General features: G+C 37.5%; 1 protein-coding gene across 1 annotated transcript in view; it reads left to right on the top strand.

Moving 5' to 3' along the window:
* Positions 1 to 4,204: 4,204 nt before the first annotated feature.
* The window catches only part of LOC121947582 (cryptochrome-1-like), a 34,508-nt gene continuing 15,435 nt past the window's right edge, over positions 4,205 to 23,277 (top strand). The window contains exons 1-5 of the mRNA XM_042492690.1: positions 4,205 to 4,343; positions 10,713 to 10,876; positions 20,299 to 20,407; positions 20,578 to 20,720; positions 21,351 to 21,535. Coding sequence (XP_042348624.1) covers positions 10,719 to 10,876; positions 20,299 to 20,407; positions 20,578 to 20,720; positions 21,351 to 21,535 — 595 coding nt within the window. The 5' untranslated portion in view covers positions 4,205 to 4,343; positions 10,713 to 10,718. The remainder of the gene's footprint in view (positions 4,344 to 10,712; positions 10,877 to 20,298; positions 20,408 to 20,577; positions 20,721 to 21,350; positions 21,536 to 23,277) is intronic.

The raw sequence follows: 23,277 nt of genomic DNA, 5'->3' as shown, positions 1-23,277 counted from the left end.
CACAGCACCAAAGTGTCTGAAACAGACACATCTGCAGAGGTGAAAGTGACTTCTTTAGACTCCTACAGACCACTTTGTGTTAGTCTCAGCTTTAATCAGACTTTGGATGAATTATTTAGAAACACCAGGACGCATCGCTCTGTGTCTCATCCAGCCGCTCGCGCTGACCTCTCATTATTATTACCAGGGGCAGATGTAATGTTTTGGGGGCCCGGGGCCACAAGCACATGAGCTTATTTTCACCCCCTCTCTAACTGGGAATGTCGGCAGGCTGTTGGCAGCTATAGGAGAAGTAGGCCGACTCAAAAGTTTATAATTCCTGAGGAAAATGATTAACAGCACAGAAGTTTGACAGAAGTTGAAGTCAGAGTCCTGCAGTCAGGAGAGGTTGACCTATTATCAGCACAATGTGCTAAAATTTACCTGAAGTTTGCTTAAGATGGAGTTTTTAATTATTATATAATGCTGGAAAGTTTAATAAATAATAATAATTAGGTGAATACCCCTGCTGTAAACCATCTTCAAGGTGATACCACAATTATATCATAGATCATCAGACAGATTATTGACGGTTAATTAGCAGCTCTCACATTTAAACAGAATTTCCAAATTACTGCACTAAAATAAAAAAGATCAGGAGCAGGGAATTAATGGCTTAGATGTTATCTAAATTAAAATTATGTTAATAACATGATATTTTGGGCCCGAGCACGAACAGTGCTTATATACTTTTTTTTTTATCTAACCCTTTTATTATTACACCACTGAACGTGGAAGAAATAGTTCCCCAAAGATGTGATTTACAAACTTCAGTTAAAGAATTCGCTGATCCGGCTGCAGAAGGACGTCAAAACTGCAGGAGGCCTTGAGACGAGACGTCAGCACGCCAGCCGCAGCTTCAGGGAGGGACGGTGTTCCCGTCCTTTACCTCTGACCGGCCGCGCAAGCAAACAGACAGCTGCATCACGGATTACGCTCAAAGTGTTTCATGACTGAGTTGGAGGAGACACAATATCTGGATCGTGATGATGGACGTGAAAAAATGCCGTGACGTAGATCTGCTGTCATGTTTACTTTCCACACACCCACCACTGTCCTTTATCCTTTTATTTTCTCTGTGAGGTTCAGACGTGTGCAAAATGAGACACAAATGTTCATTATTTACAGCACTATTTGTTTGTGGATGAAAAGAAGCATTAATTGTTATTAACCCTTTAACACCCGGTTCAACATCAGCTTTCCTTGTGCTGCATTCAGACGCCTTTTACTTAAAATTTAAAAACTTGTAAAGATTGGTTTGATTTCTTTTAAAAAAGATATGGAAAAATTATGAGTAACATGGCAAGAAATGTCCTGCAAAAAATAGTAAAAGATGACCATTATTAGATATTATTTTAAAAAAACAAGAGAAAGGTAAAAAAAAATCATAGCTCTCTTTTATTATTATCTAATTACATATTTAAAATGATGTCACAGGGAAGAAAAGGAAAAATGTATTAAATTTTTCTTGAGGTCATTTCTTGGTTGTTTTTTGTTTGTTTGTTTTTTTTATTTTTTTTTTATATTTTAACTTACTTTTTTGGCTATTTCTTATTAAGTTGATTGTTCCCCTCTTCTGAGTTTTTTTTTTTTTTTTAAGAAATGAAAAAGCAAATTTGCTCAGGTTTTAAAGGGTTAAAGAAAGTCTGATTATTTGCAGGGGATGACATTTCACGAGCACGCTGAATGACAACGTGTGATGACGCTGGCACAGCAGACACACGGAGACTCATTTTGGGGATTGGTCTCATCGAAATCCCGCAGCTCCTCCACCATCTGCTGAGGAGACGATGATAACTGATGTTCTCCTTTTAGATTTAAAGAGAACACCAACCGATATCAATCTGCTCGGCCTGAGACTGATAATCTGACCTCGACATCAAAACTTATTTGACTAATCACACAACAGCGGCGAGGAAAAGCTGTGAGAAGTCTGACGAGAACACGAGGTGTTGATTGGAAAGTGGTGAAACACTGTCGATGTTGTGAACCTCAAAGGTGACTAAAGCTGAGTTTAAAAACAAGAACAGGGAGGAAAGTTTGGCACTTTCACAAAATCAGGGAGAGCACGAAAGCTTCACAGACTGAAAACAGGGGCTTCAGAGTAATTTATCTGTAAAACATTAACATGTAAATGTGCATTTGATATAACACTCTGCATTTCAGGACGTGGGATATACCAAAATCACTAAAATATTTATGGAAAAAGAAAATTTCCCCCTAAAAAAAGATTAAAGAAAAAAATTGCCAAAAAGATTAAAACAAAAAAAAATCCCCAAAAGTTTGTAAAATAAAAAACAATCACCCAGCACTTCCACTATAAAAGAAATCACCTTTTTTTAAGAAAACAAAATCCAAAAAGATTTAAAGAAAGAAAATCAGCAAAAGTTTGTTTTAAAAAAAAAATCACCAGAAAAATGTCAAGAAAAAAATCACCTAATATTTTAACTAAAAGAGAAATCACCAATTTTTTTTAAGAAAACAAAATCCAAAAAGATTTTTAGAAAAAAATCACCCAAAAAGTTTAAAGAAAAAAATCACCCATTTTAAAAGGAAAAAGCAACATTTTTTCATGAAACAAAAGCATTTAAAGAAAAGAAATTGCCAAAAAAGTTTTAAAGAAAAACATATCAGAAAGGTTTGTAAAAAAAAAATCGCCCTAAGTTTTCAGTGAAAAAAAAAAATCCAAAAATATTTCAAGAAAAAAAAATTGCCAAAATGTTTTAAAGAAAACACGCCATGAGTGGAAGGCATTCTATTAAAATGTCTTTAAAAGTTTTTTTGCCAAAATATTAAAGGAAAGAAATGTCATAGAGTTTTAGAGGAAAAACATCCGTTTATTTTAGTGATCGCCGGTAAAATAAATTAAAAAGTGCAAAGAAAGTGTCAACATGGGAGGAACTTTCACTCATTTGAATTTTCACATGATTTTATTAAAATGAAAATAAAAAACAAGCTGCTGGGGACTTCCTGTATATGATGTTGGCAGTCTCAGTTTTGATTAAACATTTGCTAAAGGTGTTTAAATAAAGTTTTGTGTTGGAGTTTGTTATATTCCAAATTCTAAATACTGACAGAAAGATTGTCATTTGTACTGTAAATACATATTGGTTATTGGTCTCATTAATCCTTTAACACCTGGATCTGAAACCTAAAAAAATTGGCTTAATTTATTTGAAAAGAAAAATTGGAATAATGACAATAAGTAACCTAGAAAGAAATGTCCTACAATTTGCAAAAAAAAGGTATCTTTTTTGATATATTATCAAAAAACTAGAAAAAATGTCCATAAAATCTCTGATCATTATGTATTTAGTTACCCTACAAAAGAAAATATTTTTTAAAATATATATTTTCCTTTTTTTGGCACTGTTTTTATGTCATTTTCATTATTTTATTTTATTTTTTTACTTTTTTTTGCTTATTCACAGATAATTTAACTTTTTATCAATTTCCTGCTAATGTTTTGGCCATTTTTTGAAATAAAGCCAATTTGCTCAGGCGTTAAATGGTTAACCACTAATAATCGGTAATCGCGAGACATTTTTTATCCTCTTTTTAATGAAATCATCTGTGTTATCGTCTCAGCTGCGCGCTGTCTGCCTCCCTCCGCTGTGTGAATGGACTTCCGTATTTCCATGCCTCTTAAACGTGACTCGGCGCCGCGCACGTGACGACAAACCGACCAATGAGAGCGCTGGATTCGGAGCACGTCGGCATTCACGTTTGCGAGGAACAATTGCTGCATTCTAGTGCTGTCGGAAATAACAAAACCTCAAATTTTCTAACGTTTTTTTCTCGGCTTTTAGGGGGAAAATACAATATTTTTAGATTATATTTGATAATTTTTAAGTCATCTGTTTCTGTTATTACGGGCACAGGGGGAAAAAAAATCTGCGCAAGAGCAAAAAAACCGTAATTCCTTAAATAAAACAAAAATAATGAACACAAAATATTTATTCCGCTATATATTATCCTACTATTACATTTAGTTATATCGTTTTTAATATTGATAACGTTAATATTTGCTCTAAATAAATGTGTGTAAAACGTCAAACGGGCAGCGGGTTGTTTTTATCCGTCGCGCCATGAAAGCGGCGGGAGAGTGGGTTCAGTAGACGGCGCATGCGCAGTGAGTGAAACTCTTATGAAACAAAGTAGCGCAGCAGCGGCGGGCAGCAGGTACACCGACAGACCCGCACCTACCGGACACTCTGCACCGTCCCGCTCAGCGAAACACCGCGGAGAAATGCGTCTGTCTTTGGGTTTGACATAAAACTTCATCTCCGGGGAGCCAGCACGAGGTAAGGCGGCTGTTTTGGGCATTTTTAAGGCTGTAAATTCAAGTTAAAAGCGACTGTACTTTTATAAACAGCGCCACCGCTTACATAAGGACTGCTCCGGTGACCCCGTTTTGATCAACGGAGGTTTTGTTTCCTTAACATATTTTAACGACAAGTGTGTTTTAAACTCCCAAATGTAACTCTGACTTGTTGTGGTTATCCTTGTTTTAAGTCTGCAGTTATTTGATATTTATTTTGGGTGTTACTGGGATATTGATGCGATATGTGGCCGCAGTCAGAATAGACGGCGTGACCTAATTTCTATTTAAGTCCAACTGTAGGAGCCATTACTTTGAGTTGACACTTAAGATTTTGCAACACAGGAAACAAAAACTATTCTTTTAAAATATTTTTATAATGCAAATACACGTGTACTGATGAATTACTGACATTAAATCTGAATTATTGGGTGTTTTTACAGAGGATGCTTGTGTTTACAGTACAGTTGACCTCTAATAAGTTCTTCAAATCTCTATTATTCTGACTTTTGTTCTTCTTACAGTATTTCTGAGTACTTTAAACTACAGAAAGCACTCATACGTTGAAATGTTAAGTTATTTATGGATATGTGTAATAATATTACTTTTTTAATCTATACTTTTAAAATTATAATAAGCTGTTTTAAGTATAATGTAGCTCTTCTTAAACCTACTTTACATTAAAAATGATTCTGCATATTTTATACTTTATTTAAACTTTAAGCAGATTACAAAACTTTGAGTGATTAAACTTAAATCAGTCAGTTTTTTGATATCCCAACAGAAACTATCCTTATGAAATATTATGGCTGTTTAAATTCAAGTGCACTGATGAATTACCGATTAAAAAAAAAATCTAAATTATTGGATGTTTTTATAGAGGATGCTAATGTTTACAGTGGAGTTGACCTTTTTCAAATATTTATCATGCTGACTTTTTATTCTTATAACAGTACTTCTGCGTACTTTTAACATACTTTAACATACTTTTTTAAAAACTTTTAACATTTAAGTATAATGTAACTTAATGGAAATAATCTCAAAATCTTCTTAAACCTACCACACTTTTAACATGCTACTGATTGTGCATATTTTCAGCAACAGACTTTAAACTTTAAAAAGATTAAAAGACTTTGAATGATTGAAATATCAATCTGCTTTTTGATATCCAAACATAAACTATTCTTTTGAAATATTAATGCTGCTTAAATTCAGGTGTACTGATGAATTACTGAAAAAAAATGAAAATGTTTGGATGTTTTTTATTGAGTAATATTATGTTTACAGTGGAGTCGACCTTTAAAAAGTTCTTCTAATCTGACTTTTTATTCTTCTTGCATGTATTTATGTATGTACAGTATGTATGCATGAATACATTCTCTAACTTATGTGGTATCTTATTTTTTAAACTTCCACACAAACCAAATTGTAAAAATGGTATATATGCATACAAACATGCATACATGCATACATACAAACTGCACATACATACTTACTGTAAGTACAAACATACATACATACATACATGTTTGTCTGTATGTGCTCATACATACCTTTTTCTCTTCCACCTTTGTGGCTATTTTTACTGTCAAGTGCACACACACACACACACACACACACACACACACACACACACACACACATTCCAATCATAATTCAAATGACAGTATGACTTATCTAAGCAGCTGTCCGTGTTCACATTGCATTTTTGCAGAAAATGCACTGTATTTTTTATTACATATATTAATTGACAGTAATGTGTACTTGCATGTTGTCTCATATGCAGTGTAATTAATTGGGAACTGACTTTACCTTTTTCCACTGTCCAAATTACAGTGTGATGATTGTCAGGCTCAAGCAAATTCACCAGACTCATTCTGATCTGCTCCCCGTCCCTTTTCTGTCCCAGGTCAAATATCTCAGTTATATAAGAGACTCTTGGGGTGGAGTTTCATTGACGAGGTATTTGTCAATTTGAGTGGCTTCTTTGTGAATTGCAGATAAGACATGAGTATCTTCAGCGCTGATGATGACTGTTTTGTTGCATCACGGATGCTGTTGGTTATGCGCCAGAGAAACTGACACATTTCGGCTGTCACTGTGAAAAATCTGCAGTGTGGCTCACAACATGATCCGTGACAACTGATCACAATGTGATGTATGCCAGGCCCATCAAAGAGAAATACAGCATGTAACCACATGTGCACTTGAACCATAACGCACAGTAGGACAAAAAATACAGCCAAACTTTTTCGCTGTTATTTAAGTTTTGCATTGCACTTTTTTACCAGCAACAAATTTGGAACCAATTTTAAACAAAACAGCACAACAGCCAGCAGAGATGGCGTATAAATGAGTGAATTATTATGAATATATCATGATGTGATATTTTTATAATATGTGCAGCAATATAGTGTCAATATATGAATACCAAGTATTTATACTTCTTATTAATTTGAAAATAAAAGCTATACTTTTGGTAGCCTGCTATAAGAAAGAGATAATACAGATACATGGATACATTCTGCTGCAACAAAATGACTGAAGAGACTGAAAACGTTTAATAATGTGTAATTGAAAAAAGTTAATTGATCTCAATATATTGAAATATCTGTTAATGCAGTACTCAGCATATCACCAAATGTATCGTGACTTTAGTATCGTGATAATGACGCATCATTATAGTATCGTATCATGATAGTATCATATAGTGATAATATCAAATCGTGATAATATTGCATTTTGATAATATCGTATTTTGCTAACCGGACCGTGATAATATTGTATTGTGATAATTTCCTATTGTGATAATGTTCTATCATGATAATGTCGTGTGATGATTATATCATATCTTGATAATATCGTACCATAATAATATTGTATTGTGATATTATCGCACTGTGTTACTACTGTATTGTGATGATATTGCATCATCATAAAATACGTATCATGATGTTATTATATAATGATAATATTGTATTGTGGAGCCTCTGGTGGTTTCCAACCCTACTATTTCCTGTGTTTGATTGCCTTTAAATGAAAAAATAGGAGCACTAGTAATGACTCTAATCCAATTCTGAATATTATTTTCTTTTAGTCTCAGTTTGACGGCCAAAGAGGTCTGAGTTAAATTCAGACTAAACCAATCAGTCAGTGAAGACGTGCTGCACAACAGATCTGTTGAATGAGCTTGCAGGCAGCCAAATGTTAGCCATACGCCCAACGAATTATCCATTTAAAGAAGTCATGGTCTGGACGCCTGCCAGGGACATCGAGTTCAGTTAACCTGCCAGCTGCTGAGCTCCACATCAGTGACAGGAGTCACACCACACCACAGAAAGACGAAAATGAACCAAATGACTCTTGTTGGTAGGAGTCGACTGATTCTTAGGGCCAATACCGATACCCATTATTAGTACTTAAGGAGACCAATAACCGATATGCATTAACTATAACAAGGAAGATCTTCTTGTCAGCGTTTAGATTTCGGTATATAACAAACTCCAACACAAAACTTAAATGCGTTCAGCAAATGTTTAATCAAAACTGAAACTTTCAACATCATAAACAGCAAATTCCCATGCAAGTTTTTTAAAAAGGTAAAGTAAAAAGTTTTTAAAGTTCAGTGGAAATTTAAATTAAATTGCTTGTATTGCAGACTGCCTTCCCTATTGGTGACCATTAAAATTAAACATAGATACAGATAATTGGCAAAATGTCAAATATCGGCCTCGATAACCGTCCAGGCCAATAATCTGTCGACCTTACTTGTTGGAGTTAAAACACACTCACACACTTACAAAGACAGGTTGTAGTAGTGGACATGAGTTTTTCAGTCACCAGACTTTCCTCAGATATTCATGGATTTAACACCTGTTAGGCACCAAATGGCAGTAAAAGTTGCACTATTTTCAGCAGGTAAATCCCTCAGTGTCACCTGTCTCTCAGGCTGGTGGAGTACTGACGCCTCAGTGTCCGCCCGATGTTCGGGTTTTGTCCTGACTGAACTGGAGTCCAGCTGATGCGTCCTGTAGTGGCTGTTTCAGCACAGGTCCTAGGTTCAAGATGCTTCAGCTTTGACTCGTGTTTCAACTCCATTTTATAAATACAAGTACTCACGTGAGGCAAGAAAAACTTCAACGAGGTTTATTTGAAAAGCAGAAAAAGAAATACAAAAAGGCACAGCAGGCTAAGTGCATCCACAATCACCTCTAGTCCGGTCCACTACCGACTTGATGTCCTGAAGTCCTGTTCCACACTAAAAAGCACGATAACGCACGGTGAAGAGTTTGTTTCGAACTGCGCCTACGCAGACTTCTCGTTGTCTCCAAGCATGACGTCGTCCTTTCCACATTTGTCATTAAACCATAAAGTGGTACAAAGTTTAGCCTGCGATATAATAGAAACATTACAGATATAAGCACGTCTGCCACTCAAAACACACAAAAACTGGTATGTAACCTGAATAAATCAGAGCCTTTATTATATGTTATAAAGCAAAACAAACTTTTATACCAAATATAAAATGTGTGATTAAATGGCTCTTACACCTCGTTAAACCAAGAGCCAATCAAGTCAGTAATCCAGCGGCTCTGTATCACACAGGCGTCTGACAGGCTGCAGCGTCTACACAACAGCTTCGACAAGAGGCACAGAGACAGAAAGACACCAACGTCCAGCGTAATTATAGTGACAGAAACACAGTCTTATTGTTATGATTTCATGGATTTTAGGCTTTGGAAGACAGGAAGTCTTCACTGTGTTCGGTTTAGTCACAGAGCCACGACAGCAACACAAGCTGTTGCCTGCATGTCACAGGGCTGCACAGCTATCGTCGAATGTTGCATATACATCTACCAAAAAAGTGTTACACCTATAGATCAGACACAAGCAGGAAAAAACAAAAATCATGTTTAAAAAGGCCGAAGCTGTTGCATGTTTTGCTTATGAATAGTGATTGACAGATTATTGGCCTGTAGATAGATATAGATATTTTTATTTGATTTTTTAAAATTAATATAAAAAACATTTTTTAAATGTATTTATTTATTTTTCTGTAAACAAATTACCGTTATCATTATTGCCACCAGCCTCTTTGTTGCATTTATTTATTTATTCTTAATATTACTGTGATTCTGCCTCTGTCAAAAGTCTTGTAAAATCCTTAAAAATATTTGGCTCCCCCTGCAGGGATGTACTGGTAACTGGAGGGTTGTCCTATTTTGATTATTTTAATAACAAATAAACAACAATTCAACACCTTTAAATGTTAATTTGTTACATTTTGTTTTACAAAGTTAGGAAGGAGTAATGTTTATGTCAAGCCTGACGCCGTTAGTCTCTCCCACATGGTGAGGTAAACAGTTTATTAACCCTTTAACACCTGGACTGTCATCAGTTTTCTTGTGCTGCATTCAGACCCCTTTTGCAGCATTTAAACTTCTGAAACCTGAAAACAACAACAACAAAAAAGCTAAGGGAAAAAAGGCAATGATTAACTTGACATAAGGTATCCTGCAAACTGCAAGAAATTAGAAAAAGATGATAAGAAAATGACCTGAAAATCTGTTGTTTTTTTAAAAGGAGAGATGCAGTTATTGTGTATTATAAGTGTATTTTAAAAAAATATGGGGGGTTTCCTGAAAATATAATAATAATATTGACATGTTTAAAAAAATTTCACAGAAATTGTTTGTATATTAGCACTTTTTTCAGTGATTCCTCTTTATTTTAATCGTTTTTTAATCTTTTTTGTGCTTTTTTAAATTTCTTGTCAAGTCGCTCATTGCCATCTCCCAATGTTTTCCAAAAAACAAAACAAAAAAACCCTGATTTGCTCAGGTTTTAACAGATTAATTCAACTACGGTATCAGATCAGTATCGATCGATTTGCAAAGCCCAGGTATCGATATGGAGCCTGAAGAAGTCAGTGACACCTCTGGGTCCTTTGATCTTCCCTCTGGCTGCATGTGTCGGCGCTCTCAAAGTCCAGTTTTATTTTACAGTTTGGTTTATTTCAAAAAGCTCCAAATGTCTAAAAATGTCTCTGCCTACAGTAGAAAGCATAAAAACTGTTTGGCCGCAGCGATGTGTTGGTGTTGTTCACATTGTTTTATTCATGGCACGTCCCACGCTGTTGGCAGCCGTTAAACTGGGATGCTTCAGTTATCTCTCCCGTCGGGAGAGTTTTGCACTGAGATGTAAAAAACTAAAAGAGCCGACGGCGTCACGTTCTGTTCCTCTCACGCAGAGCTGTCGTCTTCATTCAGCTCCATAAAAGAGGCACCATTCAGCCTTTTCTCGGCTCATCGCTGATTCTTCTTCTCTTTCCCGTCAAACTTTCTCCTCTCAGATTAAAATGGCCCCAAATTCCATCCACTGGTTCCGAAAGGGCCTCCGTCTCCATGACAACCCGGCGCTTCAGGAGGCGGTCAGAGGAGCAGGCACGGTGCGCTGTGTTTACTTCCTGGACCCCTGGTTCGCTGGCTCGTCCAACGTCGGGGTCAACAGGTGGAGGTAAGAAGAGCTTTCTTGTCATTTTTTTCAATGTTCACCATTCAGAAGAGCTCAAATCGCTCCGAAAACCAGCCAGCAAATGACATGTCCCGCTTCGGTTTGTTGCCCAAAAACAAGCAAGAAATGACCAAAAGTTACACAAACATTATCTAAAGATGACTAAAGAAAAAAAAGAAAAAAAGTCAGACAAAAATGAGGAAATGGCCTGTGAGTAGTATTAAAATTATAATTATAATAATTAATAATTAATAATTACAGCTTTATGGCCCTTTTTTTAAAAAATCCAGATCTACTATTTTCTTGCAAAGTTGCAAAGTTGCAAAGTTCCTTTTTTTCCCCATGATTTCAAAGAAAAAAAAATCGAATCACTTTCAGATTTCAGAGATTTTAATATTTCTGAAAGGTGTTTGAAAGCAGCACAAAAAAGTGATGTCGGTCCAGGTTTCAAAGGCTTAAATTTCATTTAGAGTGGCATAAAAAAGTCTGAAATCTAACTCATTTTAAGCCGCAGAGACCCTGCTTTACCCGTCTGGCAGCTCTCTGAAAAAGGTTGGTGCCGTCTGACTTGTATTTTGTCATATTAAAAGCACGATTGCACATATTTCCTCTCTTTTGTTCGACGATGATGACGGTCAGCCTCAGAGGAGCGTCTGGAAGCGCTGACTCATGCAGAACGAGCAGCTGGATCACTGAGAGCTGCAGTGCTTCATCACGCAACATGATGTCAGCATTTCTCTGCTTTTGGAGCGTAACGTGCCGTTTCGGAGGTTTTCAGACTTCAGCTGGCAGAGGGAGACGTGTGCTCGTCTCTCAAACTTTTGGCTGCTTTTCAGTCTCGTCTTCTGCTTCTACGTGAGTCAGAATGTAGGCGAAAGAAATCCATCAGTGGTAATTATTTTTGGCCTTATACTTGTGGTTATTATTGCACAACAGACGAAACAAGATAAGATAATAGTGTTTAAGTACCACAGCAGGGAATCCCAAAGCAAGGTATGTTCAAGATAAACAGAGCACGAAGAACAACATGAGTAGTAAAAGACAAGAAGAAATAGAGCAAAAAGAACAGTGTAAATAGTAAAAACTAAATGCAAAACTCAGCAGTAAAATATATATATTTATACACCAACTGCACATTGTAATAAACTGCATGTCAGTTAAAAGTTGGAAAACAAAATATTGTTTAAAAAACCTGATTTTAAGTGGATTTAGTCAAAATAAATCAGGGTTTAGAGCGCTGACCTGGATGCACCGGCTCAGCCTGCCTCACAGCCACAGGGCGCCCTTTTGTTTTAGTCTCAGTTCACGTAATCGCCATCGTAGAGGTCAGGGCGGCGGGAGTCCGCCTCCTCTAAAAGAAAGCACAGCGGGGGGTCTCAGAAGTAGGTTATTAGAAGAGGTGTGCATGCAGCACGATAAACGGAGTGTAAATACTTTGTGTGTGTGTGTTGTAAGGTAAAGCTCGGCCCCGTGTCGTGTGTGAGGTCACGTGAGTGTGTTTGCAGACCGCCATATCTGCTCTGCGGGGGACGAGAGTCGCTGTCAGCCCCGCTGTGATTGCTCGCTGGCCCGTTTTTGCTCTGAGTTTCTATTTGTGGACTCGTTGATGTTAAAGTCAGCGGCCTAATGATGTCCGGCTGATCGCTGTGCTAAAAATGGAAACCGATTGGCGGCGGCATCCAGACAGGAAACACACACCAGTGACGCACACGACTCTCCGCCGCTCACAGATTCCAAAACATAATTAGTAGGTCACCAATGAAGCAAATGAGTCTTTTTTTAAGTTTTTGTCAGCCCGTCTTAATGTCCAAATTCAGACGTCATGAAGCGACCGGTGAAGTGGTGGGTCGACGGCGTCACCAGCAGGATGCAAAAGTAGAAACTTTGGCTTTTTTTTTTTTTAAGGTCAAAGGTTTTACTCAGAATTTGCTCAAAAGATTACTGGAGAGAGTCGTTTTTGATTAACCCTTTAGGGCGCTCTTTAATAATAAACACACTCGTATCACTCTGCACACGAAATGCACTTTTCTAAATCAAACTATTATAATTAAATATTATTTCATACTTTCATTTAGTTATTTTTTAAGAGTCCTAATCATAAAATTAAAATATTCATTCATTTTCAGAATTTTAACCCCTTAAATACCAGGTTTTTGTCATGATGCCACCAGATTTTTAGATGGAAAAAAACCACGCTGAGCAGATTATTATTTTTTGTATTATCACAGCCTGGGATATGTCAGTGATTAGCAGCAGCATTTATTTTTACACGTTATTTTTTCTTGTCAAACACTCATATCGCTCTCCCCAAAAATAGTCAGAGTTTTAAACCTTTAAATGCCAGTTTTTCTTGTCATGATGCCATTATGTTTTTAGATTTAAAAACATATATAAATTAATATCCTATTTGCAAAGTAGATTTTTATATTTTTAACATAGCCTATGATATGACATTAATTGATTTAATTTTGTAAACAGCATCACCTGTAATCATAAATATCAAATATTTATTGATTTGAATTTTAACCCTTTAAATGCTAGATTAAAATAAAAAAAAATCAGACCAATTATTTATTATTTTTTTCTGATTAACACAGCATGTGAAATGTCAGTGATTTTCGGAAGCATTGACTGTGACAGTGCACCTCGTGGAAATATCATTTATTTTTCTCGTATATTTCTCCAAATATGGTAAAAATGACATGATCAGGTGGAAAAAAGCCACTTAGCTCTTCTTCTTCTAATTATTTTGTGTTTACTGCAAACCAGGTTAGAGTCATGATGACATGAGTTAGTCATGTCATCATATTGGTGTTTGTTTATGAAATGCAAGTTGGATCAGCGCCGTGACGCCGTCAGCTCAGGTTGCTGAAGGCGATGTATTAATCTGGCAGAGCGCGTCGTAATGACAGATGCCTGTTGAGCCAGTTTGAATAAAGTCAAACTCCTCAGGCTAAGAAACTGGATCCCGACTCCGCTCACAGGCGTCACAGGAAGGCCGAAGGGGTTAAACTTTCTCAAAGCAATCTCAGGTGATTCAGCACCGCGTAGGAAGGAAAAACCCACCATGACTCACATTCATTTTGCTGTCAAAGAAGGTGTTTAGTCTCTGTGTGTGTGTGTGTGTGTGTGTGTGTGTGTGTGTGTGTGTGTGTGTGTGTGTGTGTGTGTGTGTGTGTGTGTGTGTGTGTGTGTGTGTGTGCGTGTGTGTGTGTGTGTGCGTGCGTGGCTCAGGATCAAGGCCAGTTCCAGGTGTGGCCCCCAAATGCTTCACCTGTGGCACAAACACCAAACATATGCACCTCTGGCTCCGAAAAATTCTGTCTTTGAGTGATTATTGTCTCTAAAGCTTAAATACTAGCCCGTACACGGATATAGGATTTTAGGACATTTCTAGGTTTTTAAGACATTTCTCTGATTTTAGGACATTTTTCAATGATGAGGACATCTCTAAGATTTCAGTTAATTTTTCTAGGATTTTAGGACTTTTCTAGGATACAGGATGTTCCTGGGTTTGTAGGATATTTCTCTGATTTTCGAACATTTCTCGGATATTAGGACATTAATGGCGTTTTAGGACATTTATAGCATTGTAGGATGTTTTTTGGACATTTCTGGGATTTAAGGTCATTCCTCAGATTGTGGGACATTTCTAGGATTTTAGGACATTTCTCTGGTTTTAGGACATTTCTAGGATTTATGAATGTTTTTCTGATTTTAGGACACTTCTTGGATTTTAGGACATTAGTGTCTTGTCTAGGACCTCTGTCGGGGGTGTGGGGGATCCTCCACTGGCTCTTTTTTTCATCAACAAGCTCTATTTTGATGCTGTTTGATGCTCTCTGACACCTTATGGAGACTAAAAGTACAAAAGCAATGCCCAGCGTGAATCGCTTTAAATTTATTGTGAATTAGAAAATGTTTGGGGGGGGGCACCTGACACCCTATATAAGGCGGGTCAGATTTGGCCTGCGGGCCATACATTGAGCATCACTGCCATAGTGTATAAAAAGGCACGAAATTGAGCTTTTCTGAGCTCAGACGAAAAGGAGGCAACTAATTTCACCTTTCAATTGATGGAAAATTGCAGAATGTGCCCCACTTTTCCAGGTTCAGGATTGGACGTTTTTCACACACACCGCTGCTCAGACAACAGCCTTTTTTTATCTGCAGAAGCTAAAAAGCTGCGTGACGACGGGGCACAGGATGATGCACCGATGCTCAGGGTATTTTAAAGGACAGTAGCTCGATGTGTCCCATATTTAGACGCTTTGATTTGCTGGACTGAAGCCCTGATAGCCCGCAGAGGCTCAGACAGGGACTCTAAACCTGCCCAGCTGCCCTGACACCTGCATCATCCAATTAGGACTCACCTTAAACTGGGATTTAAAATGTGTCGCTGGTCTGTTCTGTGCTGGGATTAAGGGGACCGTCCCATTTTATGAATGGGGGAACAAATAGTAAATCTCTCAACAACAATCTGCAGTCAGTCAGCTGTTATGGGTGTTTTTTATCTTTACAGCCCTGAAGAACAGGGTTCGTAAGGTCATTTTTTAAACAAAAAAATCCAAGATGAGTTCTTAAAAAGTTGTCAAAAAATGTTGTGCAACTTCTTTTGCACCGTAAAAGTTCTCCAAAATTGTCCTGCAGGGGCCAGTTCCTGCAGCAAAGACACACCAATGGTGTGAATTTTAACTCTTTAACAGCTGGATTAACATCAGTTTTCATTTCTAGCACTTAAACCTCTGAAATCTGGAAAAAAAGGTTTTGATTTATTTCAGAAACACAGTAAAAAAAAAACTTAATGAGCAACTTGGCAAGAAATGTCCCGCACACTGCAAAAAATAGTGAAAGTGTCAATGAAATGACCTGAAAATGAGCTGGGGGGAGATCATTAGATATGATTTTAAAAAATGGGGTGAAGATGTCCAGAAAACTATATTTATAATTCACTTCATTATAAATTAAAGTTTACAGAAAAAATAGAAAATATACAAAACATTGTCATCACTTTCTTGAGGTCATGTTTACTTTATTTGTTCTTGTTTCTTTTTTTTACTTTACTTTTATTTATTTATTTATTTTTACCTTTGTACCATTTCCTTGATATTTTTTTTTACCATTTCTTGACAAGTTGCATTTCACCAAATCAAGCCAATTTGCAAAGGTGTCAAAGGGTTAAATGTTAATCAGATAATAACATTTTATTTATGCAATGCCTTTCAAACAAAACAAATGCAATTAAAACTGCTATACAGTTTGATTGAAGAAAAAAAAATCAACAGGAAAAAAGTCTTAATAAAAGAAGAAGTATAAACCATTAAATAAAGATAAGAAGACTCTACATGGAAGCTTTTAGTCTAAATATGCATTTCATTCATGCAGAGCTCTTTTTTTCCACATTATTTTGTGGCATTGAAGCTGTAATGACAGAAAGAGCCGCAGTGAGCGGAGTAAGAAGTACAGTCTGCGACCTCCCGCCGCACTGACGCACCTCACCGCCGCCAGGTAAAGAGGCGGAGCTCCACAGCAACAAAAACAATACAAGTGACGATAATCGATAGTTTTTCCATCTTGGGGGAAAATGTGAGAATAGTTTGTGTGAGCGATGTGGGTCAGTGTGTCAGTGCATGAAACCTGTGACTGGTTATGTGACGGTGACCTACTTTACCGGGAGGCTTTTTCGCGTGGCCTCTCACCAAACACGCTGGAGGACGCAGGCAGAAAGACAAAACACCAAACGGTCCATGTGCTGGAGCAGAAAACAAGGCGTCATTCATTATCTGCTCAAAGACGCAGGACCCGAAGGGTACGAGTGTCATCAGTTTTGCGGCGGTGACCAAGGTTACCGCCTGCTGCTCTGATGAAGGACGGCGGCACAAAGAGCGAGGTCAACAGTTTTCAGAAAGGTCGCTCTTCATCTCTGAATAATCAGGGTGTTTTTGTTGTTCAGTTCGGCTGAAGTTTGTGAATATTTGAGCTTAATGATCGGACTGAATCCTCAGTGAATGACGGCTGGACACTTGACAGACAACGAGTGGAGCCTTTTCACTCTCGTCAGTGCGTGAACGGCTCTACGTGACGCTGTGAATGACACAGCAGCTGTTTTTTTGATAATACGACTGTTACTTCGTTATATGTGGTAATGAGATCAGCGTAATTAGGCGGGTTTCCATTCACCCTCAAATTGCGGAAACTGAAGTAGCGAATATAAAATGCGCCTGATGGAAACACGTCAATAAAAAAGAATAAAAAAATATTGCAGATTTTGTGCTCTTGTTGGAAATATTTGCTCCAGAAAACCTGTTGATATCCTTATCTTTCATAATGTTTTAAAGTATGTTTGGTAGGTGATTTAACCCTTTGAAACCTGAGCAAGTTGTCTTAAAACAACCTATATAGAGAGATAGATAGATAAAATATCATCAAACTCCAACCCTGCTGGGGCAAAATTTTATTCATTTATTTATTAGCATTTTTAAAGCTAAATAGACAGATACATACAAACCAATAACATGCAAAAATGGTTAACAAAGACATTTATAAAGACAAATTAAAAAAGTAAATTGATATGCATAATTATAAAGAATTCAGGAGAAATTATAAATAATTAAATTAAAACAGTTCACAAATCATTCAAAACTCATGGGTTGATAAATAATTTAAGTTTTATGTTGCATGATAACTTAATGTTATGTATTCATCCGCGCTGGATGTTATTATGAAAAAACCAAAAAATGTTCTTTATGTCATATCTACATTTGAATCTACCTGCACCACCCAAAAAAAGTGAAGTCAAACCCAAAGTTTGCAGCTGATGATTAAGAGAGGAAGTCATTGCAGGAATGATACAAATAATATGTCAAAGTTGTTGTTCGCAGCAGGTGGAGGTTATATAAAGTTTTGCTGGGTCATGAGAATAAACCTGAAAACACTTTTCCATTCAAACCTCAGAAGGTTTTCTCAGAAAGTCTTAAAACATTTTTGTTTTTGCTGAACTTAACCTCTTATTCACACCCTACAGTTCAGTTATTGTTCTCTTTGGCTCCTGCTGAGAGACGATAAATGCGAGTGTGTCCTCTGTCTGCGTGTGTGCGGTGCGCACGCACACACACAAGCGAGCGGGCAGAAATGAGGTTACTGGGCTAAAGGATTTTGCTGTGGTGCAGTCCTCGCTGAGTGTGTGTGTCCTCCAGATGTAGGCCAGAGCAGTTATATAAGGACTGATGCATGACTAGGCACACAGCCAGGAACATGCAGGGGAAGTGGCCAACCGGCAACACACACACACACACACACACACACACACACACACACACACACACACACACACACGTAACAGCTGATAATATGTCACGCAGAATGATTTGTTGAGCTTTTATTATATAAATTTGAATGCTTTTAGTCCACTCAGACAGAAGGAGGGCAGCAAAAAAAGTGATAAACAGACGAGATGCACATCTGTTGATCACTGTGTGACAAAGACGTGCGAAACTTGTTCGTTTCGCTTTGTATGCAAACGCAGCTCTTTTGGTGTCTTTGAGGAGTTTACACTCTGTTACACAGGAATTAAATTAATACATTTTATTAGTTTTTTGTGTATGTTTTATAGATTCCAAACGATATGAGACGGATATTTTTTGAGACGGAAACCAATTTTACGGTGGAAAAATTAGTCGATTACCAAATATGTCGACCGATATAGTGAATTCTGAGCTGGAATGAAAACAGATCATTTCCATGTGGACTGATTTTGCAGCGATATGACTGCAAAATTATTCAGAAAGTTGCTTTATTTAACAATTTACTCATATAACATTACACTCAAACAAAAATAAGCAACAAATAACAATAAAATGCACATCAGTGCTGTTTGCTCTCTGCTGACCATTTAAATAAAGAGTAAATACAATAAAATAAACAGCTAAATAAACTTTAGCACTGTTCGGTATCAGTCAAATGCTGAACATTTCTAAACCACCCAAGCATCGTCTCACGGTCTGTAAAAAAAAGTTTTCTAATCGTCGATGTCGGTATGTGAAAGGCTCATATCTGCTGATAAGTTGACTGATATATCAGTCGGGCTCTGCTGTGTTAGTTAGTTGAATATTTCTAACGTTGAATCGGACTGTTCGGTTATGTGAATTCGAATAACAGTTCACATGATAAATAGTTTGATGCAATCTTTATTTCTTTTAAAGTGCACGTGAGGTCTGTCTTATTGTCGTGTGTGAGCGTTTCAAAAGCCCATTTTGTATAAATCAAAAGCCTAAATGAAAAGCGTCGTGTGAAAATTTGCAGAGCAGCAGCTCAAACGTGCAGAAGCTCCCCCGCAGGTGTCCTCACCGTGTCCCGCTCGTGCATGAGCAGACACGTGCAACAAGTGTGCGCGACCTTGCAGGCGAGCTGCGCCCGTCTGTGCGCGGATTGGGAGCAAATGGAGCTTTGCATGTGAGCGAGCGCTCCTCTGCTCTAATGATCGGGCTAACGGGGTCAGACGGGAGGAAACATAACGGGACAGAACATCGTCTGGCTGCCCGGCCGTCTGCTCGGCCCGCGCCGCCGCCAGATTGTGATCATGAGCAGGGCTGAGGGTCAGACACAACACCGCGGCCGTGATGCCGGACAGTTTGACCTCTGGTGACGAGGTGACGCCTGATGGCGGTCTGAATGTCAGGATGTGTTTTGGTGATGGGAGTAAAGAAGAAATATCACACAGTTAAAAAAAATAAAAAAAATCTTTTTACAACATAGTAAAAGAAATAACAAGATTACAAGTCAAAGCTCTTTATTTATAAATGTTCTTACACCTGGAATAACTGATCTTTTTTGGCCAGATTTAGCAGACAAGCTGTTAATTCAACATTTAAATATCACTTTTTAAGTTGATTTAGTGAACTTTATCGCAAACAGTTGTTGCTTTTTGTCCACCTGATGAATGTCAGTCTAATATGATAATTATAATAATAACTTTATGTGTATAAGGCCCTTAAAAACAGAATTAAAATAGTGTTTTTATAAGCAAGTAAAAGCAGAATCCGGACACCCAGAAGACGATATAACAACAGAAAGCCAAACATTCATGCCAAATATAAGCATAAAAAACAAAAAAGAGGGCCAAAAAATTCAAAATGTCAAAATGAATTCATACAAATAAGTTGATAGGAATAAATAGGCATGCAAGAAGAAAATAAATAAAAAATAAATAGACATTATTTTGAATATGTAATTATAAAAATCATTTCACTTATTTTTGCTACATTTTACATAATCCTCCCTTTTCACGTCGTCATCTTTTATTATGTTCTTGAAATTTGTGGGACGTTTCTTGCTAAGTTGGCCACTGACGTTTTGTTTCCGTGTTTTAACTCAGAGGGTTAAATCAGATACTCAGTTATTTATCATCTTTTGTCTTCTCTCTTCAGGTTTCTCCTCCAGTGTTTGGAGGATCTGGACGCCAACCTTCGGAAGCTCAACTCACGCCTTTTTGTCATCAGGGGCCAACCAGCCAACGTGTTCCCGCGGCTCTTTAAGGTCGGCATCGATAGAAAATGAACAATTATTTATCGAGCAAAACCTGCCGGAGTTTCCAGCTTAGGACTTGCAGCTTTTTTCTGTTTTATTTAATTGCAAATTAAATGTTTTTGAGTGATGAACGAGCATTTGAAGACATCACGGTCCTCATCTGTCTCTGTCCGTCTCAGGAGTGGAAGATCTCTCGCCTGACCTTTGAGTACGACTCGGAGCCTTTTGGGAAGGAGAGAGACGCCGCCATCAAGAAGCTCGCCATGGAGGCGGGGGTAGAGGTCATCGTCAAGATATCACACACCCTCTACGACCTGGACAAGTGAGGAGACACAAACACACTCAGACATACAAGGAGACACAAGGCTTCGGTCATAAATCGCCAAAATTAAAAAATATTTAAAAAATAAATTTAAAAAAAGCCAAAATATTTTCTTCTAAAATTAAAAACAAAAAAATGCCAAATTAATTTCTTTAAAAATTGCCGAATTGTTTTAAAGAAGTTTTTAAAAATGTAAAAATTGACGGTAAATTAAAAAAATAAATATATATTCAAGCTAAATTTGTAAACCCCTCCCAACCAGTCACCTGTTACAATGATTAAATCGCCAAAATTAAGAAATAAAAAAAATTCTTTAAAATGTTATAGAGAGAACATGCCTCCCAAACCCGGGGACGGCATGTTGTCTTAAAAAATTGATGGTAAAAAAAAAAAACAAAAAAAAAAAAAAAAACAGAAAATACAGCTAAATATGTACACCCCTCCCCTCAAAAAAATAAATAAAAGACAAAAGACAAAATAAAAGAGCATAAGTCCCTCCCCAGTGCTTAAAATAAAAAACTGAAATTGCCTCCCACTTTTTGCACCACCATCCACTGATTGACTTGTTGTGTAGTTAAATGGTAAATTTTGGGGGATCTCTGAGCGTCCCCTGTCTCACCTTCCCCCCAGAATCATCGAGCTGAACGGCGGGCAGCCTCCTCTCACCTACAAACGTTTCCAGACTCTCATCAGTCGGCTGGATCCTCCCGAGATGCCCGTGGAGACGCTGTCGGACACTCTGATGGGTCGCTGCGTCACCCCGATCTCTGAGGACCACGGAGACAAGTACGGGGTCCCGTCCCTGGAGGAGCTGGGTAAGAAAACAAACACACACACACACACACACACACACACACACACAGGAACAAGTATCTGTTCAGAGCAGCTAAACATTAAATAAATGAATAAAAAAAATTCCAATCCAAGGCCACGTAGGCGTGTTATGGAGCCATGATGGAAAGGCGAGCCCCTTATACGTGGGAGCAGCCACGTATGAGGGATTTCTGGGAGATGTAGTCCACGATTTCACAGAGGAATTGTGGATTCAAAACTTTCTCAGAGTTATGTGATGCAATAACAGCTCTTGCATAAAAAAAGAGTGAAAAACATCACCTCAACCGATGGAAGATCGGTTGAGCACAGCATCATGTGACCTCACAGCATCATGTGACCTCACAGCATCATGTGACCTCAGCAATGTGACCTAGAAAAAAGACTAAAAAGTGTTTTCACTGCAGTTTCACAAAATATAAATACCACCATTAAGACCAGAAACGACCCATAATGTGCTGCTGCCCTCTGCATTCAAGAATATTTGATGTAAAAAGATAATTATCTTGTCCGAAATATACATATTATAATTAGTTATAATAATAATAATAATAATAATAATTATAATTAGACCCCAACTTTTCAAACATTACCCAAAAAAAATGATGTTTCATGTTCAGGTCCAACTTTTAAAATGTGTCAGTGTTAAATCTCAGCAGAGCTTTTGACTTCATAAAACACTGAACACCAGAAAGACTTAGGAAGGTTCACCAGAGTATATCCTTATTTTTAAATTAAATGTATTATTATTATTTTATTTTTTAAATCATCATATTCATTATTATTATTATTATTATTATTATTGTGTTTGTGTATATTTTATCATATTTTATGATCCAATTTGACAAATAAACAAATAAACTAGAATTACACTTTAACCAGAATAAATGCATTTTGTGATAATTAAAATCTGACCAAATACCTATGATTAATTCAGACCTAAACAAAATGAAGATCCCGTCCATGGTTAACTCTTAAAGCTCATTAAACCTCCTTAAACTGTTGATCCTGATCCTCTATTTAAAGGTTCATCTCGTCTAAATCCTCACTATTGGATTAATCAGCAGATTCGTCGCCTTCTTTAAGTTTCTATCCAGATGTCAAGTTTCCATTCACAAAAGCTTCCGTCTATTCATGCAGTTAAGTGCACGTCTCCATCTGCCGCCTGCGCCTGTGCAGCCGTTTCACGGATCACCGAGATATTTTCGGTGTTAACACCGTCGCTGCAGATGTCTGCTGTAAAGGTTTACTCCACACAAGCTGTCTTTTGTCCCCGAAATTAGCCGGGTAACATGTTAACCCTCTTAAACTCAGTCAGTCAAGATGTCTGCTTTCCATTCACAGACGGTCGCCGTCACATTCACATTTTCGCGGCGCTGCAGCCGTTTGCTGCTCACACCTGCACCCTGATTCGCTCTTCAGGTCGCTGCGTACACTTTAGTACATTTAGAAATATGAAATCTGTGGTGATGCTGCCTTCACGTGCTCCTCAGAAATATTCTGTTTGCAGGTTACGAGCACATGAACGGCCCAACAAAGTTGTAATTACGAGTGGGAAATGAGGAGATTTTATTGATACCTGAGCTGCTGAGTTGAGTAAAGGATAGAAAGTAAAGGATGGAAAGTGTCAATAATTGATGGTAAAAATGTCGTTATTTTGTTCCTAGTTGCTGTGATTTACTTTTAGTAGTTGCACAGTTTATTATCTGCATCTAACACAAGTTTG

This window comes from Plectropomus leopardus, chromosome 8 (assembly GCF_008729295.1).
Source record: "Plectropomus leopardus isolate mb chromosome 8, YSFRI_Pleo_2.0, whole genome shotgun sequence".
Classification (NCBI taxonomy): domain Eukaryota; kingdom Metazoa; phylum Chordata; class Actinopteri; order Perciformes; family Serranidae; genus Plectropomus; species Plectropomus leopardus.
This window is presented reverse-complemented; position numbering and strand designations above follow the sequence as displayed.